Here is a 22,978-nt window from a genome sequence, read left to right as displayed (position 1 = left end):
TTCCAATATGTCAAAATTAACTCATCATTTTCTCTTCAAGGTTTTTTCCATCTCATTATAATCTCATTCTCAATTGATAGATATGTCTAAGCCAGAAAACTTATTTATCCTTGACTTCCTCCTTTCAGTCATGCCCCATGCGTAGTCAGTATTCTACTGATTTTACCTCTTAAACGTAATTTTTTTCGTTCTGTTATCTATTATCACCCGTGTTCTAGCCCAGGGACTCATCACTTGGGATAATATTAGAATAATCTTCTATCTACTATCCCTATTCCTCTTCTTAGAGTTAGCTTACTAAAATATCAAGTCAACTGTGTCATCCCTCACTTCCCATTCCCTAAGAGCTCTCCATGGCCCAAAGATAAAGCCAATGTCTTAACAGCAATTTACTACAACCACAGGGATTAGCTGCTGTTTACACTCCCAGTTTGATTCCCTAATATCTGCTGCTTCAAACTTTTCACTTTAGCAACATCAAAGGAATGTTTATTCGTGCTGTTTTTTTTTTTCTTCAAGGGCCCCACCCCTGCCCCTACAAACACGCACACACACACACACACTCACTCTCAAACTTAAACACAATTTCAATGTACTGTTTAACACTTAGCTTAGTCATTCAGTCTTCTCTGCCCTCCATGCTGGGTTAAATGCCACTTCTCTGTCAATCTCTCTACCATTGCATATTCATATTTTATTATTTTTATAAGCCAAGGACATTTTCCTCAACTAAACCATGAGCTTCTTTATGGCAGAACCATGTATTCATCTTTGTTTCTCTGACACCTAGTATCTAGGTGGAATCTAGGTAATTAGTTAAATATTAGTTGATAGAATAATCTAATGAACAGGAAAGTTCCCCAGTATCTCTTAAGATGAAATTCTCTAGCATAATTCTTCTAAAGTGATAATTTAATTATACTTTTAAACTTTAATGGCTCTACATTGACTATAAGACAGTGCCTCTTAAATTGGTGATTACAGATCCTTGTTATCAGGGAATGAAATTTCTCTATGGATTTTCTTCTTAATTATACAAATTCATTTAAATAACAATTAATAAATCAATATAAGCATATTCTGGATCATTCTGGATGGCCACTTTGTAATCCAGACTTGCCACTTGGTTTTAGTTCATATGCTTACACTTTTATTACAATGGTGATACTTCAAGTGTTCACTTAGAGAGTTCCCACTCAAATTTTAATTCAACTGGAATCAAAGTCTGTGAAACCATTGGAATATTTTTTGGAGATACACAAGGTCTTAAATTTGAGAAATAATGATATAAGTTAAAATCCATTGTCTTACAATTAAAGCACTCTATTGATCTGAATATAATTTTGTAACCTAAACATAAATACTACCCACTAAGCATACCTTAACCATGTCTTTTATTTTTCTACTTCAACTCCATGCTTTCAATTAAGTCATTATCTATCTATGTAACTACATCTACATGTACATCTACATCCATGCCATCTAAAAGGTACCCCACTTGCCATTTCTGCCTTTATGTATTCTATTTATTGTTCGTCATCTCACTCACATGTTATGTTGTCTATAAAACCCTCCTTAATTGTAGTAAGTTAAAGTTAACTAGTTCTACCCTCTTTTCCCCTCTTTTCTTACTTTCCACACAATTTGTAATAGCATGTAAATGTACCTGTCTAGTATCTTTCTTTTTTTAAGCCAAAGTTTGAGGTGGGTGGGAATACAAATATTATTTATTCAAGTGAATAAAGAAGATAAACCACTTTGATTACTGTTGAACTACCTGTATATGTACAAATGGTTGAAGACATTTTCTCAGCATCCCAGAAAGTTGTATTGACTAGCATTAACTCAAGGAAGGCAGAAAGAAATAAAAACAAAAACAGAAAAATGTTCATTTAAATTGAAATAAGTTGTCATTCCATGACTTATTTTAAATGCTTAGAAAAGATGAAAATGGGACAAAATGGAGTTTCTGAAGATAAAATTCACTAAAATCTAATACTTCTTAATAAAATGAATATATTTGAATTTTTATTGTGATGATTATAGAATATAAAAATTCTGATTAAATTGTAGCAAGAGTGGCATGTGGCCAATTACCTCATTGAGCATTAGAATTTGCTCTGATTTTGATTTGCTCTGATGCTCTGATTTTGAATTTTTTAAAGGGTCCTTGTTGAGACCATTGGTCTTTTAGAACTTTATTGTGAAGAGCATTTTTGTGTTAAAACACATCATATAAACCCAGAAGAAAAATTGCCCCAGAATTCATATTGCTGTAGTGTTCTTTAAAAGTTTTATGGAGACCTGCCTGCAATCTAATTATTCCAAGTACTATTTTCCATCTGAAATTGTGTCTCTTTATTTAATTCCCATGTTATCCTAAGTGAAATGTGTATTGCTTGGTAATAGGATGTAAAGGGAGATTCGTCACCTCCAAAATAGTCATTACTTAGAAATACTGCAGTCAGGGGAATAAGCTATTCACCAATAATAAATGCATTTAACACTCTTTCAAAAAGGCCATGCGTTACTCTAACTTGGAACCAATGCTTAATAAATGTTTTTTATGTGTTCATTATATATTCTGGTATATGACTTTATGGTGAGTTGAGATTTCTGGAGTTAGGAAGATGCCAGATTTACCTTTGCCTTAATCTACATTTCTTCAACAAAATTTAGGATTGGATCCCACTCATTTCTGTTCTGAAATTTTGAACCACCTTATGAGGGCATCCATCCAATAATTTAACAGGTTTTATTGATTGAATGTTAGGGAAGTCATGAAATCTTATGTCTGCTTCCAGTGTTGCCACTGTTTAGCTTGTACATCCTTAAGAAAATCCTTTAGCCTCCCTGGACACAAATTATTTCATCTGTAAAACATGCAGTTGAAGTTTTAACGTGCTTTTCATTTTAAGACATTGGAATTCTGTACTGAGGATGTGGCACCTGGGTGAGGCCTCAGTCCTCCCTGTGATTTCCACCAATTCAAATCCCAGATTTTGTGGGCCCCTGATAGACATTTCCATCATCATTCCCATGGCTCATTTTCATTTTTAATATAACTCACCTGGTAGCCTGTTTAGTAACAAAATGAAAGAATTCTCTGATTTTTTGATTTTGCAAAAGTGTTCATTATTTGTTAATGTTCTAAATTGTCATTTAAGAATTGTATTATTTTCATTTGAATACTTCCAAAAAATCTATACCCTAAACAAAGGAAAATAATTTATGAGTAAAAATTGAACTTTAAAAGCTTTGGATTAGATTCCTGATTGGAACATAAAAACTCTCCAACAAAGTTTAAAATCAATTTCAAAAATGAAGTAAATGACTTTTATCAAATGTGTCAATGGCTTAGGGTTGCCAATGTCCCTAAATCATTCCTTACCCAAACGGAAAGGTCTTGGGTGGGTCTTGAGTTTTATCTCCCTGCATATAAACCAGAGGTTGGCTACTTCTTCAACTCTGAAGGTCACCAATGGAGCCAAGCAAGTGAGTCAATATTGGTCAACAGTCTTATCAGATTGAAAGCATAGACACTGTGCTCTTGACGGCTGGCTGGGAGCAAAAGTTCCAGACACACATTCGGTGACTCTTATTTTAAATCACCCTTTCCCCCTGATAGATGGTATAATATAATGATTCCATAATCACATTTATAAAATATATCATTTTTACTCAAATCTACTAATATTTACTGAAAACATTTTAAAAGAAAGTCATGATTCCAGCCATAATAGACTAGATCTTTATGACTTGACTTGAATCTGCTCTTTTGTGATTTAATCTTCCTGCTCTTGTTTTTACTCTTAAATATGTAACCGTTGCCAGAGCCATCTCTTGAGTATGTCCCCATCCCTTTCCTTTTAAAAATAATCACAGATTTCTAATTCTTTCTCAAGAATGTTCATTATCTTGACTGCCACTCACTACAAGTTATCTACATCATATTTGACTTAGGATGCCTTTGTCTAATCAGTGCTTTCTATGCCACTCTGTTCTCTATTTGCATGACAGATTTTTTTTTCCTTTTTATGCACCCAGTTGGTACTGCATCACTAACCCATATTTAAGCATGTAGTTTTTCCATTCTGTTAAATAAGATGAATATTTATCAAAAGTGTATTAACTTTTTACACTGCTGTTCTAGAATGAGTAGGCTGTTGAAGAGGATATTTAAACTAATGATCCTGGTGTTGTGGAGCTCATAAATTTATTGATTTTCATGGGGAGAAAGGGTGGCTTATCAAAGTCTCTGGGGGCATTATGCAATTTTAAAATGCATATTCAATATTATAATGCAATATTTATTTTGAATAGAATGTTAAGAATCATGATTCTCATAAACTCCAAAAAATAATGCTTCTGCCACTGAATATTGTAGACTATACTCTAAGATATATAGAGGTATATAGAACATATTGAGAAGAAAGAAATGTGACATTTTTGTTCATAACTGGGATATAGCTGACCATATTAAAGAATGCACTCTTCTGTGTACTGAAACACAATATATGTAGTTACTCTTAACTTTCTTTTTTTATTGACCTGTAGTTGATTTACAGTATTATATCAGGTGTACAGCATAATGATTCAATATTTTTATAGATAATACTCCAGTTAAAGTTATTTTAAAAAGATGGTTACATTTTCCTATGCTGTACAATATGTCCTTGTTGCTTATCTATTTTATACATACTAGTTTGTATTTCTTAATCCCATACCACTATCTTGCCCCTCCCTTCTTCCCTCTCCTCACTAGTAATCAGCAGTTTGTTTTCCATATCCATGAGGCTGTTTTTGTTTTGTTATATACATTTGTGTGTTTTGTTTTTTGAATTCCACATATAAGTGATAACATACAGTATTTGTCTACTTATTTCACTAAGCATAGTACTCTCTAGGTCCACCACGTTGTTGTAAATGGCAGCATTTTATTCTTTTTTATGGCTGAGAAATATTACAGCCATATACAGAAATATTCCACATATATATGTATATATCTCACATCTTCTTTATCTGTTCATCTGTTGATGGACACTTGGGTTGCTTCCATATCTTGGCTATTGTAAATAATGCTGCTATGAATATGGGGGTCCATGTATCTTTTCAAATTGGTATATATATATATATATATATATATATATATATATATATATATATATATATATATATATATACACACACAGGGATGGAATTGCTGGATCATATAGTAGTTATATTTTTAGATTTTTGAGGAACCTCCATACTGTTTCCCATAGTGGTTGCACCAGTTTACATTCCCACCAACAGTGTACAAGCGGTTCCCTTTTATCCTCATTCTCACCAACGTTTGTTATTTGTAGACTTTTTGATGATAGCCATTCTGACAGGTGTGAGGCGATATCTCACTGTGGTTTGGGTTTGCATTTCTCTACTAATTAGAGATATTGAGCATCTGTTACTGAATCAGGTCTGACTGCTCACCACTTGAAAATCAATACATGAAAGAGAGGAATGTTGGTAGAAAAGAAAGTTGCTTTTAATCAGAATACCAGCAATCTGCGGAGATGGTGTACTCAGTGTCCCCAGAAAAACATCTCTCAAGATTCTGCTTAGCCATGAAAGTTTTTAATGGGAAAAAGGGAAGTCATCTTAGATAATCATTGAGATGGGGGATCAGAGTCATCACCATCCCCCACTGTGTGCAAGCTTGTGTGCAGGCTTGTTGACTTCTTGTGATTCTTCTTTAGATAATATTTTGTTCACACAGTTTGTTCACAGGAGTACTGAAGGGGAAGCTAGGGAATAGGTCTGGTCATCTGTTAATTGCTTATTCTTTATTTCTACTTCTTTGATCTATGGAAAGAACCAACAGCTTAGGCAAGGTATTCCATGATGAAAAGATTTGAATGTTGTGCTAGGGCCAGAGATGAGTAGAGCACGGGGGCACCTGATTTAAAAGTTAGTTACAATGTAGCTTTGCTTAAATTGGCAAGAAAGGGGATTTCCTGCTGAGGGTGGTTTTCTGGCAAAAACTGCTTACAGTAGTGGTTATGTTGTATGAATTCTGACTCTTCCACATACTACCTTTGTGATTTTGGGTAATTTATTTAAAGTTTCTGAAACTCACTGTCAACATCTTTATAACAGGAATAATCATACCCATCTTATATATTTGGATAAATGAGATGATGCTTATGAAACCCTTGCAAGAGTTGTTTGCACATTGTATATATATATATATATATATATATATATATATATATATATATATATTCAGTAAATACTAGCAATTACTCTTATTATCTTAAGAAAAATTTCATGATATCTCTCATTGCAAAAATATAGAGGCAACTTTATAACCCAAACATTCTTTAAGCCTACAGCCTCTGTAGAAGTTTTATCTTGATGTGAGTCCAGTAGGGATGCGCAGACATGATTAACATGGGGGTAAGTTGCTTCTGAAGAGCAAGAAGTAGGGAACAAAATTAGTCATAGGTTCAAGGTTGCAATATATTGAAAAATAAAACATAAACTGATTTTCAATGACAGTGCTATTCTTGTACTTGTGACTCACATACGCAAACACTGACACATCAAACCTTCTTAAAGTAATTGAGCAGTGCATCTCAAACTTCAACGTGCATATAAATCACCCAGGGATGTTGTTAAATGAGATTCTAACTTAGTAGGTCTGGGGTGCAGCCATAGTGTCTGCATTTCTAACAAAATTCCCAATGACATCAAAGTTGGACCATTCTTTGAGCAGTCAGGTAATGTAGAATCTTTATTTTTTAGTCTGATAATTCACAGCTAGGCCTATAATTTCAGTAATTTTTGTATCACTGTACATCCAAGTAATTATTTTAATCTAAAATATATACATAGGAAAGAATGTCTTAACATAACCATCAACAAAGTTACAACCATGCTTGTGATTCTAAACCATTAAGCATGGCAGCAAAGTGCTTGACTCTGAAGCCACGACCCACTTCTTTTTTTTTTTTTTTCATTTTAATTACCACTGTAATTTAGGTATAATAAACTGACCAGATCCTTTGCTAAAAATAAAGTCTTCCTGATACAGTTCCAATTAGCTTTGTTTGTAACTTGCACGTTGCCTCTTCTCATATAGCTCCAGAAAGTCCAATATTGTATTTTGTGTTGCCCAGGCAGGACACATTACAATCCTCCTAAGGACATTTGGCTTGAGCTAATTCTAATTTTTGGGCCAAATCCATTTGCTGCATCTGGCTCTGCTTTAGATGATATACAAAAAAGGAATTGTGAATCCTTTGAATGTTAGCTTCATCACTAGAGAAAATATCAACATCTGCTCCTCCATGATTGTTTTGATATTCTTTGATGGAGCATGGAAAACGGAAGAATGCAATCACCAAATCTTAAACTCAAACTAAAAGTCTTCTGCTTTTCATGTTAACTAAATATCGAATGCCAGTTTAATGCACACACATGATAGATTCAAAATGATCCATGCTTATAACTCCCAATTCTTTTACATTATTGAGAATGTGTTGAAACATGAGATTCATAAATGCCCAACTTTTTCAGTGCAAGGTAATATCAAGAAAGTATGTGGTGCCATCTGGAAAGAAAATCCTGGAGATGAGGTTGACAGGTTTATGGCACCAGACTTGTCTTATTTTCAGTAACTCATTTTATATTTAGTGCTTCACATTGGAAAGCCAAGGGCTACGGCCTTCTATGATTTAACTCAAACAATAGGTAAGTTTGTGGTATCAAAAAGGGTAGAAAATAGGTCTGCTGATTAGAACAGTATTTTAGGGGACAAGAGGAGGCAAACAAATCTAAACAAGTATTTAATTCTGTTAGCAATACTCCCTGCCTTAATTAATAGATAACACAATGTACTATATTCAAAAATAGTCTCCACTGGTATCCCACATTAACACAACCACCTGGGATGATTAGAAGTGCTTATCTAGCCTCCATCATAAGAATAAGAATAATATTTTTTTTCAGAAGTCAGACCATGGAAAAGCAAAACTACATGAATACAATTAAATAAAAGTTTGTTTTGGACATCTGAAGTATCAGAAGGCAGGAATAATGAAATAAGCAGTTTGCTTTGTTTGCTGAAGGTAATTCAAATGTTATAAGAGCTTTGTTCATTCAAAAGCTATTGTCCTGGTCATTACTCCTGGCAAGGCCTAGGGGACCCATGAATGCTGAGGTTCTTACTGATGCCTGGAGCAATTCAGATGTGTTCAGTGCCTAGAATCCATCTTGAGTCTCTATATCATTTGAGTTTCCAAGCCTAGGGTTTTAAAAATCCAAATTCTTTACGATCAATCATCATGATTTATTTCTTCAATATCTTGGAAATGTAGTAAAATGGCTGTCAATGCCAACTTCTTTTTTCATAAGTGCCACCAATTACACTGTCCCTTATTGGTTATTTCTCAACTTAATATATGATGGGGGAGAGAGTTACCTTTAGACCATGGCTCTTGTAAGTACATATTTCCCGGGGAGAAAACAGTTCTGGGAAACTTTCCAATAATATTTTACAATAAATGCTTATTAACCTTGATGACATTATCTGCAGTCTTGGGAGGAATATTACTTTTGCTGGTTTTCAGATTTAGTGTATCATGGTATTGATGAGTTTTACAGTGACAGCTTAGATTTACAGACAGCTTGAGTCATCCTTTAGTATCCTGAACTTTGTCTCTACCAATAACTTTTAAAAGTGTAAACAGTATCTGTGTCACAAAATATATCATTGTGCAAGAAACGGCTGGACAGCTTAGACTTATGTATGTGTAATAATAAACCAGTTCGTGAGTGTCAATTATGAGCAGATACAAGCATGTTATTTAAATGTCTTCATTTAATTCTCACTTTGCAAACAGGACTGGATTTTGTCTATATGTAAATATTTACCTCCATGCTCTAGGTCACACACACACACCAAGGCAGCCAATAAAATTCAGAGAACAGATGAGGGCTAAGTACAGAATTCACCTTTATTGCATCCTAATTTTTAAATTGCTATTGCAAACCCATAACCTTAGAGACCTGTTTGCCAACACCTACAGTATCTGCCTGCCCTTGGTTAATTTATCTTACTTCTCTGCACTCAGATTCTTGCTTAGTAAATCCAGTTTGCCTGTGTACTTTTATGTGCCTTAGATTCCAATTTTTTTTCCTCCTAGGCCAAAACATGTGCAAAAACCTTATTGTCAGTTCTACAGTACTGCCCCTGGTATTAGAGAATGTCAATTATTCAGTGTGAAGCCTGTGGAGTTTGTGCTATATTTTAAATTACATCCTCTCTACAAACACAACAAAGAAACATTTTATCTTTGTTTTTAAGGAGTTACAAAAGAAACTACAAAAAAAAAATATAGTATGTATTCTTTCAGTTGTTGATAACAATTGATCTATTTTATTTAATCATTTTTATTATTTTCTGGAGAACCTGAAGATAAACAAGCTCTTCTCACTTAGAGGCAGATACACCTGACATTGAGAGACCTAACTCATCTGCTTCTAATTCGTCCTCTAGTACTGAATTGTCAAGAACCCGCAACTGTAATTTCCATCTTGGTGTCCTACTGCCATTTCATCATTTTTTTCCTCACCAGGTATCCATCAAATACTCTTGGAGAACATGGTCTTGGATGGGACTCTGTTGTAGAACAGAAGGAATTATACTGAGTGCAGAGCTTTTCTTCATAAGAAGAAAATGGTTAATTTCTTTTTTCTACTTTTTGAGGTGGTTATTCACATACACAATTAAGAAACAATTTATCAGGCTGCCTTTCTCTCTTGAACATGACATTATTGTATTTCAGAAGGCATAGCAAAAGTACCATCAGAATCAGCTGAAGAACTCTTTAAAATAGTGATATATCAACCCCTGGCTGATTGCACATATTTTGAGGGGTAATTATGAACTAATGCTTGTAACAACAACCAAGGTGAATCCAATGCAAAGCTAGATTTGACAGCCCAAGTGTAAATGAAAAATGTCAGCACGTTTAAACCACAAATATGAACCATGGGGCATCTCAACAGATTCAAGATCTTCTTTGCTTTTCAGGTTCAGAAATGAACTTTTATGAGTGCACCATGGGAATAATAAGTCTGAGAATAATTTACCCTGATCAACTTTTTATTTGTAAAGAAAATAATAATTTAAACACCAGCAGGAAAAGCAAAAAATAACATACAAGGGAATGCCCATAATGTTATCAGCTGATTTCTCAGCAGAAACTCTACAGGCCAGAAGGGAGTGGCACAATATACTTACATTGCTGAAAGGGAAGAATGTACAACCAAGAATAGTGTACTCAGCAAGGCTCTCATTCATATTTGATGGAGAAATCAAAACCTTTACAGACAAGCAAAAGCTAAGAGAATTCAGCATCACCAAACTGGCTTTGAATCAAATGCTAAAGAAACTTCTCTATGTGGGGGGAAAATAAGTGGCCACAACTAGTAAAAAGAAAAGTACAAATGAAAAATTTCACAGGTAAAGGTAAATATACAGTAAAAGTAAGAAATCACCCACACACAAATATGAAAGCAAACCCAGCAACTGTGAGGAGAGTACAAATGAAGGAAATGGAACTTAAGAGACCAGCAGCTTAAAGCCACCTTGTATATATACAGACTGCTATATCAAAACTTCATGGGAAATGCAAACCATAAAGCTACAATAGATACACACACAACACACTCACACACAAAACAACCAAATACAACACTAAAGATGGTCATTAAAACACAAAAGAACAGAACAAAAGAGGAAGGAAAGAAAAAGACCTACAAAAACAAACCCAAAACAATTAAGAAAATGGCAATAGGAACATACATATTGAAAATTACCTTAAATGTAAATGGATTAAATGTTCCAAGCAAAAGACACAGATTGGCTGAATGGATACAAAAACAAGACCCACTTCAGATCTAGGAAATCATACAGACTGAAAGTGAGTGAATGAAGAAAGATATTCCATGCAAATGGAAATCGAATAAAAGTTGGAGTAACAATGCTCACATCAGACAATACAGACTTTAAAATAAAGACTATTACAAGAGAAAAGGAAGGACACTATATAATGATCAAGGGATCAATCCAAGAAGAAGATATAACAATTGTAAATATATCTGCACCCAACATAGGAGCACCTCAATACATAAGGCAAATATTAACAGCCATAAAAGGGGAAATCAAAAATAACAAAATAATAGTGGGGGATTTTAACACCCCACTTACAACAATGGACAGATCATCCAGACAGAAAATCAATAAGGGAACACAAGCCTTAAATGATGCATTAGACCAGATAGATTTAATTGATATTTATAGGACATTCCATCCAAAAGCAGCAGAATACACTTTCTTCTCAAGTGCACATGGAAAATTGTCCAGGATAGATCATATGTTGGGCCATGAAATATGCCTTGGTAAATGCAGAAAAAAAAATTGAAATTTTATCAAGCATCTTTTCTGACCACAACACTATGAGATTAGAAATCAATTACAGGGAAAAAAAAAACCTGTGAAAAACACAAACACATAGAGACTAAACAGTATGTTAGTAACAATATGGATCACTGAAGAAATCAGAGATAAAATAAAAAAATACATAGAGGCAAATACCAATGAAAACACAATGATCCAAAACCTATGGGACATAGCAAAAGTAGTTCTAAGAGGGAAGTTTATGGCAATACAATCTTACCTCAGGAAACAAGAAAAACCTCAAATAAACAACATAGCCTTACACCTAAAGCAACTAGAGAAAGAACAAAACCTACAGATAGTATAAGGAAACAAATCATAAAGACCAGAGCAGAAATAAATGAAATAGAGGCAAAGAAAACAATAGAAAAGATCAATGAAACTAAAAGCTGGTTCTTGAAAAAGTAAACAAAATTGATAAACATTTAGCCAGACTCATCAGGAAAAAAAAGGGAGAGGACTCAAATCAGTAAAATTAGAAAAGAAAAAGGAGAAGTTACAAAGGACATCACAGAAATACAAAGAATCAGAAGAGACGACTATAAGCAAATATATGACAATAAAATGGACAAACTAGAAGAAATGGAAAAATTCTTATAAAGGTATAAACTTCCAAGACTTAACCAGAAAGAAACAGAAAATATGAAAAGACCAATCACAAGTAATGAAATTGAAACTGTGATATAAAATTCTCTGGAATTCTCTGTTATCCGTTGGGTGATGTCATTATCCTGTCTACTTTCAGTTCTTCCATTTTTTTTCAGAGGGGTATATGAGTACTGACCTAACTGCACACTGTAGCCTTGTCATCCTTGCAATCACAGGCACATATTTAGAAGGAGAGTGGCTAGAATTTGGAGGTGGAGACAAATAAAACTAACTTTCAAAAAAAACTGACTCCACAACTTTTCCTCTCCTGATACAGATTGCAAATCATCAGAAAGTTCTCCATACCAATGCATGCTAGGTGCTATGCTGTGGGCACATTTAGATATGAGTGTCCTAAAGGGAGTAATGATAGAAAATAATGAAGCAGAGTCCAAAATACACTTGGATTGCAATATTATTGGAAAATATGAGTAAAGCAAGTTTTGGATTCTGAGGTAGATTATATTGAAGGTTTTTGCTATTAAATGGATATAATGTCCAATGATGAAATTTCTCCCACAAAGCTTCTAAGTGGTGGCATAAAATATGCTTCCATTATTGAATATGGTTTAAATCTAAAAATATCTAATACTGTATTGATGTATCTGTCAATATTTAACAACACTCTGTCTTTTTTCACTTCACCATCTTTCAAAATAACTAATATATTAAATAATAAAATGAATAAGTTTTTATGAAGCAAGTAACTATACGCAGAGTTAATTTTTGATGAGATAAAAATATATAATTCCTGCCCCCAGCCCTCCATACAGCACAAATTGTTGTCAGAGCTGCTTCAGGTCTTTGCTCAAAACAAACCTACCCCCACCTTTAGCAGGAGTTAACATAAATCTTTAATTTAAAGGGTATAGAGATAAGAAAGAAAGCTACAAACAAACGAAAATCAAATGGGACCAGCTCGGACAAAGATGGCAAACAAATCTGACCTCCAATAGGCCCTGAGCCTCATTATACACTGCTTTTACTATATTAGCATATTAAATAACACACCTACCAATGGCCATTACAGGACATTAAGGACCAAAGAAGAATCAAAAAGGGGTGGTTTCCCACTCCCTTGAAAAACCCCTGTCCCTTCTAGGTAGACTAATGCATGTGCGTCCCCATCATTAGCCTCACTCTTCCTCCCTTTGTCTTTACTCTTTAAAATTAAATCCTTCTCATCTTGTGGATGAAAATTTGTTCGGTGAACTTAGTTCCTGCTTCTCCATTCTTTAGCCATTGAATAAAGCTTGTGCTGTGTTGATCTCAGCTTCAGTTTTATTTGGCTGCTTGAACCCAAACTGAAAAAGTACCCTCCCCCACTGAAGCAGAGGACCTCAAACAGCCTATGGCCTGAGGAGGCTCTGTAGGACTTAATTCTGAAACAAAATAACTAAGATAACAACAATCATTATTATCTAGTTACTACTATGCAAGTCATTGTGCTTAGTGTTTTCCTATTATCTCATTTAATCTTCTAAATAATCTTATATCCATTTTATACATGAGGAAACTGTTGCTGCTTAAAAGGGTTATAGTAGTTTCCCATAGGGGCATAATGATTAGCATATTAATTTAGAATGTAGGTTCAGACTTCCCAGCATTGAAGTTCAGCTGTGCCTCTAATTCTATGACCTTGGGTAGGTTACCCAAACTCCCTGTGCTTCAATTTCCTTATTTATAAAGTGACAATAATATTACCACCATGGCTTAGTGTTCTTGCTCACAATCTTACCTGTAATAAGGTTTGTAAAATCCTTAGTGGAGAATATAGAAAATGTTTGATAAATTTCTCCACATAGCTAGTAAGGAGCAGCACTGCAGTTTAAACCCTAACACCCCAATTTGAAAGCCCATTCCCACCTCATTCTGGCCATGGGTAAGATGAGCAAGAGAAAAAAACAGACAGCTCTGAATTCAAATCCAGTTCCCCGTTAAAACTTGAGGGAGTTTTAAGAAGTTATTTGAACCTCTCTGAGTCTCATTTAATTATATGCATATAATCTGAGTCTCATTTAATCATATGCCTATAATCTATCTAAAAGTACTATTAAGACGTAAGAAAATATGCAATGTGACTGGAATTAGAGGGCAAGATAAAACTCTTTGTCTCTTGCTCACTCCTGGTCACTTCCCTCGACGTTTCTTTTATAGGTGACTTGGGAACACAGATATACATATATGAAGAAAGTGAGAAGGGAGACAGAGAATAAATGCTGAATATAATTAAGATCACTGAAAATTGGAAAGATCAGGAAAGTTCCCAAAAAAGAAGAAAAACTGAACTAAAGGTTGGTGAGTTTAGAGAGAGAAGGAAACAAATAAATAGACATGGCTGGGGCCAAGTCAAAGGTGTAGGCTGGAAAGGGGGTCAGCTACTGGAGTTCACAATTTTATGTTCAAATTCAGTCTAACAGATTAGGAAGAATTTTTGAGCATCAAACTAGGGAGTTTGGAATTGATCCTATATGCAATGGAGATTAAAGTGTCTTCTATGGGGGATTATATAAATTCCATGAAAGATTCAGGAAGTTAGAGCTGGGAAATATCATCTGTTTTCAATCAGATTTTTCATTATATAAATCACTACAGATATTATAATAGAAACAAGAAAGTCCAATCAATAAATAATTCCTATACATAGTTCTTTATTATTTACATAATCCTAATTAAATTTCTTAGAGCATCTGTATTTTTGTAATGATTCTTTTTCTCATATACCAATGGAACTATTTAACTTAAAAAATTATATATGTAATAAAAGTTAATGCAATAATTAAAAGTTGACATTGTGAGAAGGGAAAGAGACTTGATTGTTATTTATTAGCAATTGTTGAGCAGAAAGACAATGGAAGTAACAAGACAGAAAGCTTAAGATAAATTCAAAAGAGAAGTGTCATTGTCCAGGAAGTTATTGTCTGGCAATACTTGGCTTGTAAAACTTTGGTAGAGCCCTGGGTACGCTGTCTGTCTCTGTGTCAAACAGCATATGAGCAGTCTTGTGATAATCCAAAAAGCCACACAAAAAGACAGGGAGTATAAAACAGAAGAAGCTCAAAGGAAGCTCTAGCTTGAAAAAGTAGAAATTTTATCTGGAAAAAGGTGACTTAGGAGTATTCTAAAATAGGTTAAAGAATTAAAAGGTGAATATTTCTTTTGGCATTGTATTTTCTATATTTTGTGGGTTAATTATTAGATAACAAGACATATCCCTTCTGAGTTAGTGAGCTACTTCAAAGCAAGAGTAATGCAAATACTTAAATAATATTCATTTTTTCCAATTATTCAGATTTAGACTAATGGCTAGAATATAGTTAGCACTAAAAAAGTTTCTCTTAGTTAAGTAATTTTTGGGTAAATTGAGTTATAAAATTATTTGAAAAGATAATTGAGGGATCATCTCCTGATTTCTAGATGCATATGTCCAATTTTTTGATGGATGTCTCCCATTATAAACCCCCAGGAAACTTAAACTGAACTTATCCTATATGGAAATTTATCAGCTTTTCCAACCTGCTCCCATTCCTGTGTTCTTTCAGCAAAGAGCACCACCCCATCCACCCAGAAAAATAACTCTCTTCCAGATCTCATACATTTAATCAGTCTCTAATTTCTACAAATTTTCTTCCTATAATATTTATCAAATCCATTCCTCCATTCCCACTACTGCTGCTGGAGTCATACATCAAGCCTTCATTATTTCTTACCTAGCTTTCCCATAGCAGTTTCCTAACAGGTATCCCTTCACCCAGTAATGCCACTTCATATCTATTGTTTCATTTCTGCCAATGGGTTTTGTTTTCAAAATGCAATTCTGAATATGTAATTTCCTCTTAAAAATTATTTCACGATTACCCATTGCTTTCAGGATAAAATTTTAAATGATTAGCGTAATGGGGCCTTGGCAATATGAACCTGGCTTCCCTCTCCATCTTCCATCTGACCCTTCCACACCCAAGGCTCCATTATACTGAATTACCAGAAATTCCTGAAGTTATCACGTTGCCTTAGCCTTTGGTACTCCTGAATATACTGTTTCCTTTGCCTGGAAGTCTCCACTAATTCCTCCTCCATGCACATTTTTAATACACATTTACTATATTCACTATTTAAGATTCAGAGTTGTCCCCATTGTCTCAGAGAAATAATTACTCATCTCCAAGATTAGATTACATTCTTCTCTTCTTTGCCTAAATAAGAACCTGGGATTAAATATCATAACATTTAGTGTCCTTCATTCTACTGTGAGTTCCTTCAAGACAGGGTTTACCTATTTCAACTCTGTGTCCCAAAACTTCACAGGGTACCTAACAGTGGTACAATTGTTTATTGAATAAAAATACAGTAGAATAAAAATTAATAATATATCTGGTATAGCCCTTGTGGTTTAGAGTTAAGGAAATTAAACTAGAGCTGTTATTATGATTAGTCTGAATTAACTTAGCTTTAACCATTTTGAGAACTCAGCTCACACCATTGCTCAGTGATTTTTCTATTAAACCCTAGACAAATTCCAAGTAGCTCCTACTGTGTCATTGTTTATGAAAGGTAAGTACAGGCTGTCTTTGAGAGTTCTCACACCAGTATTCACTATCACCATGTATGTCAGTGCTGGTTTACCTGTTATTTTTACATAATTCACTTAGGTTTTGCTCTAGAGAGTTGGAATGCTGTACTAGTAGTGCTACAGTTTATATATTAAGAAGATCAAACAACAGAAAACAACCCTAATGAAGTAATCAGGGTATATATTCTAGGCTCGAACAAATTTTTTTTTTTTTTTAATTTCAGTGTACCATGTGGTTTAAACAATCTTTGAAACCAGTACATTAATTATATTCTCTTCTCTACTGACTCATTAATTCAAAGGCAAAAGATAAAAACAAAACCAACTGGCATTCCCAGGATAATACAAGAGCTATCAATCCAGGTGTATTCATGAAAGCAAAACACCAGTTGATTGAAATGTTATATTTCAAACAGATGGGATAACATCATATGAACATATGTGTGTTGCAGTTTGTAAAAACATTATATTCTAGCCAATTTGACCCTGAGACCACAAATGCAATATTGGAAAAGAGAAATCATGTAAATCATTCCAAATAAAAGAATTTTTAGGTCTTGATAACGTTCACTGAGCCCTTAGAATTGACCAATCACTAGTTTAAGTTTTTTATATATATTTTTTCACTTACTTTTCATAACAGTTCAATAGTAGGTATTATTATTAATCTACTTTACAGATGGGGCAACTGAGAAACAAAACAAATTATTTAAATTATTTACTAACTCTCTCAAAGTAAGAAACATGTAACAGAGTCAAGATTCAAACCCAGAAAATGTTTTAATTCATTGTACTTGTTTCCTTAACTATTTCACCAGAATGACAACAGACTGTAATCTTACAAGTTAAATAGCCATCTCTTTGAATTTTTGCTTTAAAAATTGATGTATTTCTTTCTATCAGTGGCAAGTCAGTCACCAGTGTTTACTGAATACACTTAGTATCATGTTTGATAATGGACAATATTAATATGAATGCAAGAGAGAAATACGTTTCTTGCCACTGACTCAGTATAGAATCTAAATTTACATCTGGTAGAAGATAACACTAACCAATATAATACAAAAATAATTAAAATAACTGGATTAAAAGTTAGAAAATCTCTCAATTTAATGAGAGATAAATTTCATGATTTAAATTCAAGCCCCAGCACAACACACCATATGAAGATCAGTATACCTTCCTCTATCCTTTGAAGATTCCAAATGTGACTTAAATTTCCCTCAGTCAATCTGTATCTCCAGCTGCTTCATTGGTGTCAGGTGCTTTGAGTTTTGCTCTCAGTTCCTAAGGATGTCATTGTCTTTAAACATCCAGCTTCCACTCCATGACGGGTCTAAACAGTAGAACCCCCAACATTTTGTGTGTAATATAATTTTAGTAAAGAGAAAGCACAATGGAGTATAATTGCAACACAAAGCAAAAACAAACTTCAAATTTGACATGTGTCATTAAATGGTGCCAAATTTTCTACCCATTGCAGAGTTTCTCCCTGGCATGTCCTTACTCTCTGGAAGAAATCATATAAATAATTTCAAATAACAGTTTAAAAACAAATATTGATATTAATAAGCCCCTGGCTTCAGATTTTGTCAAAGCAATTTCTTCCTTCTTCTTCACATTTCACTTATTCTTCTCATTTGAAGACTCTTCACTTCCCATAAATAAAATAATTTTCTTTTCTTTTTACTTTATTTTCCTTTTATGCTTTTCTAAGAATGTTAAAATATTTCTAGAGAAAATTTCAAACATTACATTAAAGTATGAATTAAAAATTTATTTTTGGTGTCTTTTTGGTTGTTAGAAATGTCACCAAACTTTTAATTTTAACTATCTTGAGGGGAGAGTAAAAGGAGAGATTTGATATAAATATATTAAAATTTTATTTACTAAGAAAAGCATTTATTTTTAATTCCATGATTTGATACTATGTACACTTACCGTAGTGTAAAATAGGAAAAAATGGCAGCAAATTCTGGGAGGGAAGAAAGAGAGGGATAAAGGAGAAACAGTTGGGTACAGAGAGAGAAAAAGGGAAAGATAAAAAGGAAAATACAGGGCTTCCCTGGTGGCGCAGTGGTTGAGAGTCTGCCTGCCAATGCAGGGGACACGGGCTCGAGCCCTGGTCTGGGAGGATCCCACGTGCCACGGAGCGACTGGGCCCGTGAGCCACAATTGCTGAGCCTGCGCGTCTGGAGCCTGTGCTCCGCAACAAGAGAGGCCGCGACAGTGAGAGGCCCGCACACCGTGATGAAGAGTGGCCCCCACTTGCCAGCAACTAGAGAAAGCCCTCGCACAGAAAGGAAGACTCAACATAGCCATAAAATAAAAATAAATAAATAAAAATTAAAAAAAAAAAAAAAAAGGAAAATACATAAGCACATTAGCCATGAATATATGACATGGAAACATAGAGAAGAAAAGATAGTAAACAAAAATGAAAAAAATGAAATCTGGAGTCATATATAATTATCTTCACCAAGTGAGCATCCATGTTGTTTAATCTTTAACTATAGGCTTTAGAAATGTTATTAATTGAATATAAATATTAATTGAATATGAATAATCATACTTTTTCCACCTGCTTTTATTTTATCAAGCTAAGGTTTTGCCCTAGATCAGTAGAACTCAAACTTTTTGGTCTTAGTTTCATTCTATTCACTTGAAAATTACTAAAGACCCCAAAGAACTTTTGATTACATGGATAATTTCTATTGATATGTATCATATTATAAATTAAAACTAAAATTTTATAAAATTGAACTGATTTATTAAAAAGGTGTAATAACTATTAATTTAAAATATATCATAACAAGTAACTTTAAAAAATTTATGTCTCAAAATAAATTGAGAAGAATGACATTATTTTACTTATTTTTAAATCTCCAAAGAAACCTAGCTTAAAAGATGTTTGGAGTCACCTATTTACTTCTGTATTCAATATGCTTCAGTATATTTTGGTTGAGTATATGAAAAAAAATCCATTTTCATACAGATAGGAAGTTGGAAAAAGAGAGAATCTCATTAATCCTGTGAAAGAGTCTCTCAGACTGCTAGGGGTTACATGACCACACTTTGAGAACCACTGCTCTAGACAGAATAAAAACAATTCAATTCTGTAAATGTTAATAGAGCAAAGGAGCAACCACCTGTGTCATCTGCTAGCAAAGTTCTTCCAGTCCCCAAGTAAGCAAGGCCCTGAGCTATCAGCTGTTTGGAAGCCAGTATAAGACGTCCAGCCGTAGGCAGACCTCATCTCAGGGCTGTACTGGGGTGAAAACATGTTTGTCTTAGAGGTTGGATGAAATCCAGCCCAGGTACTGGATCAAGCCAGTGGAAAAAGAACAAATGTTCATGTCACCATAACAAATCCAACATAATGAACCAACCTGTGATATGTTGAAATTTAATAATAAAATCTCCCCTAAACTGTTCATCTCCTTCAAATTTATTTTGTGTCAGATAATTATGTTGAATAATTCTAACCCTCATGTATTTTTTCATTGAACAGATGTCATAGCAGGTCCAACTCATTTAATACTTTTTGAATTGTAAAATTTATTATTCAAACTAAAATATAACATTGTTGCTTTTTTTTTTTTTTTTACTTTACTCATATCTTGTATTTTATTTCTTATAATTAATGGCTAATGAAGGAAAAAGGTGTTTGTAGCACCCTACTATTTTAAGACAGCAACTGTAACTTAAATGCTAACCTACTCCATAAAACAGGGAGCCTTCCCCCAGGGCTGTAGTGGGCATTTATTTAAGTTTCCTGAACCCAGTGACAACTAATCAATTTTATTACTTATCAAACATAGAAAAAATTACATGTTATTATTTTTCCCCATAGCTGGAAAATTCAACAAACAATACATTTTCTCCACGTACACAATTCCTTGACTCAAACCAGAAAATAGCTACCAAAATACCTACAATTACGATTCTCAGACTGGAGCCTGGCTGCTTCTGAGTGTTATTTGGTGGGATGCCAAGGGGCATAGCCCACGATATGGTGAGTATGCTCCATCTTTCCAGAGAGCAATGTTTACTTGAGGCTAAGGAATCACGTTTATTTTTCAAAAATGCCAAATGGAAGCTTCTTCCCCCAAATGAAATACAGGGAACCCCATACATAAAACAAGTTTTAGGAGCCTGCACTGGCAGCAGTAGTTGGCTGAAACGAATTCTCACTGCACATACACCCTGGGGGTGGACGGCCCTCCCTGATGGCGTGCCCGGGGGAAATGCTCTGTGCACCTGGCCTCACAACCCTGAATCTCTCAGTTCAAAGACTGGGCGTCCTGCCCGGAACACAGAAAGGTCTATGGGGGTCCAAGAGGCACCAACACTGTGCCAATGCTGCTTGCCCTTTTTCGGGTAAATGCTAGTCAGAGATAGCAGAGCTGGTCTTTTATGTGCCGAAGTCTGGCTTTTTAATTTAACTTTTCCGGCTTTGCCTTTTTGGTTGCAATAAATTTCAACAAATTACTAGTTCAGCTTGTGTTACTGCAGCTCTCAGACCCTGTCGCACCTTATTCTAGATCACAGGAAACAGCAATACATCTTCCCAAACTGTGAGAAAGTCCTGAACGTTCCCACACAGCTTCCTGCCCCTAATCTAGTTTCTGAATATTCAGGTTCTTTTCCTTCTTTGTATATTCTTCTAGTCGAAGAAGTCACTTTGCCTAGTACTGGAAGCAGAGCTCTGCGTCCATGAAATGTGGGTGGGTGGGGGACCCGTCTCTGTAGGCCACCATGATCAAGCCACACTGAACCTGAAAGCTGTAGTTGACCTTATAGTTTATGGCACCAACATACACCACGACTTGCAGCGGGTTGTCAAATGTATTTCGGATGAAAAGCTTTGGTTTCTCAGATGTCTTCCGATCATTCACACAGAGCTTGCCCTGATAATCAGCCACACAGTGCAGCCGACCTACATACTTTAGGATCTCACGTTAACCGGCACTTTTCCAGAGCCCACACTCCACTGACATCTCTCAGAACATGCTGGACCCTTTGGATGTAGCCAGATTCGAGGAGATTTTCATCTAGCTCTTTTAAGTTTCCCTGGGGTGAAAGTATGCTTTCCAAGGCTTCATGAAACCATTTCCCTTGTAAAAACATGTTTTTAGTATATTCTGCAAAACCATCCTCTCCCAGTTCCAGAATCATCCACTGTTTCCACCTCTCCAAACAGGAAGTCTGTTCTGAGTTCATGGTCTGCTGAAGGACTCGGGTCACCCTTGGTATCATATTCCTTTGCAAAGTAATTTTCAGAGGAATTGTAGGATCATTTGTTGCATTTGGTTTTCTGCTTTTCTCCAGACTGAAGATAGGACCCCAGTTTCGTGGACCTCCTGTCTCTTCTTCTTGCTTCGGGGCCTTACACTTCCTCACAGGTCCATAGAGTAAAGCATCTTCCTCGAACAAAGGGTGTGGAGTCTGAGCGTGGCCTCTGAATGACAAGACAGACCTTACTAAATCAGAGTACTTTTTTTGGTCCACTTCTTCATAACGGTTCACTTTTTTCTTCCCGCCACACGTATAAGAGGAAGTGGAGAAGACCACACTGGGGGCTGGTTTTACAGAATACCCCTTTGAACTTATAAGCTGCCTGCAGATGGTCTGAAATACCTTCATCTTTAGATGTTTTTCACTTCCCTCTAGTCTACTCCTAATGTCAAGGGCCTTTTTAATTTTTGCTTTCATCGGAAGCCGGCACGCTCTGTCGTCTCCAGGGCATGATGACACCGTGGGCTGGTACTTTCGTCGGTCCCGCGCTTTGCTCTTGACTTAGGCCCTTGCATTAATTTTTTAATATTTCGTCTTTCTGGGTTTGTTCCATCATTCCAGCCTAACGGAATTGCAATAAAATTTGCTTCTGAAACCCAGTCTATTAGCTATTAAATTTAATTTTATGTCATTTTACACTGTTGTGGATAAAAGCATATAGTTTAAAATTATGTATAAACCAAAAAATGCCCTGAAGGAGTATAGTATTATAAAGGTTATAATAATTATTTAGAAATCATCTAGGTAACGCCATGGAAAAAGTGTGACTTTTATTTAGAGTATAGTCCATCCCCCTTTTCAGAGCATTTTCTGCCTGGTTGAAACATCTATTGTATCATGAAGGACTGTAAAACCTGATAGAAGCTAATTGAAACTGCACTCCTTCTCGAATGGGACTCAAACCCAGCTAAAACTCAGATTGGGACTTGAACGTGTGATTCCTGACTAGGAGGGGCCTC

At 35.0% G+C, this 22,978-nt stretch overlaps 2 protein-coding genes across 2 annotated transcripts in view; one reads left to right on the top strand and one right to left on the bottom strand.

The window, feature by feature from the left end:
- Nucleotides 1–22,978, top strand: part of RIT2 (Ras like without CAAX 2) — a 568,015-nt gene that overhangs the window by 87,355 nt on the left and 457,682 nt on the right.
- LOC137776714 (mitochondrial genome maintenance exonuclease 1-like) lies at nucleotides 21,267–22,367 on the bottom strand. The gene is made up of 2 exons (XM_068563387.1): nucleotides 21,859–22,367; nucleotides 21,267–21,504 (listed from the first exon to the last, which is right to left on the bottom strand). Exons 1-2 carry the CDS (start codon nucleotides 22,365–22,367, stop codon nucleotides 21,267–21,269), a joined length of 747 nt encoding a protein of 248 aa, XP_068419488.1.

The sequence above is a fragment of the Eschrichtius robustus genome, chromosome 14 (assembly GCF_028021215.1).
Source record: "Eschrichtius robustus isolate mEscRob2 chromosome 14, mEscRob2.pri, whole genome shotgun sequence".
NCBI lineage: Eukaryota > Metazoa > Chordata > Mammalia > Artiodactyla > Eschrichtiidae > Eschrichtius > Eschrichtius robustus.
This window is presented reverse-complemented; position numbering and strand designations above follow the sequence as displayed.

What these genes read in the sequence shown, in the direction of transcription:
- LOC137776714 (XM_068563387.1), bottom strand. Translation starts at nt 22,367, where the DNA reads ATGAAGGTATTTCAGACCATCTGCAGGCAGCTTATAAGTTCAAAGGGG. An exon ending in GATGGTTTTGCAGAATATAC is followed by an intron (nt 21,505 to 21,858) that starts TAAAAACATGTT and finishes TCAACTACAGCT; the next exon opens with TTCAGGTTCAGTGTGGCTTG.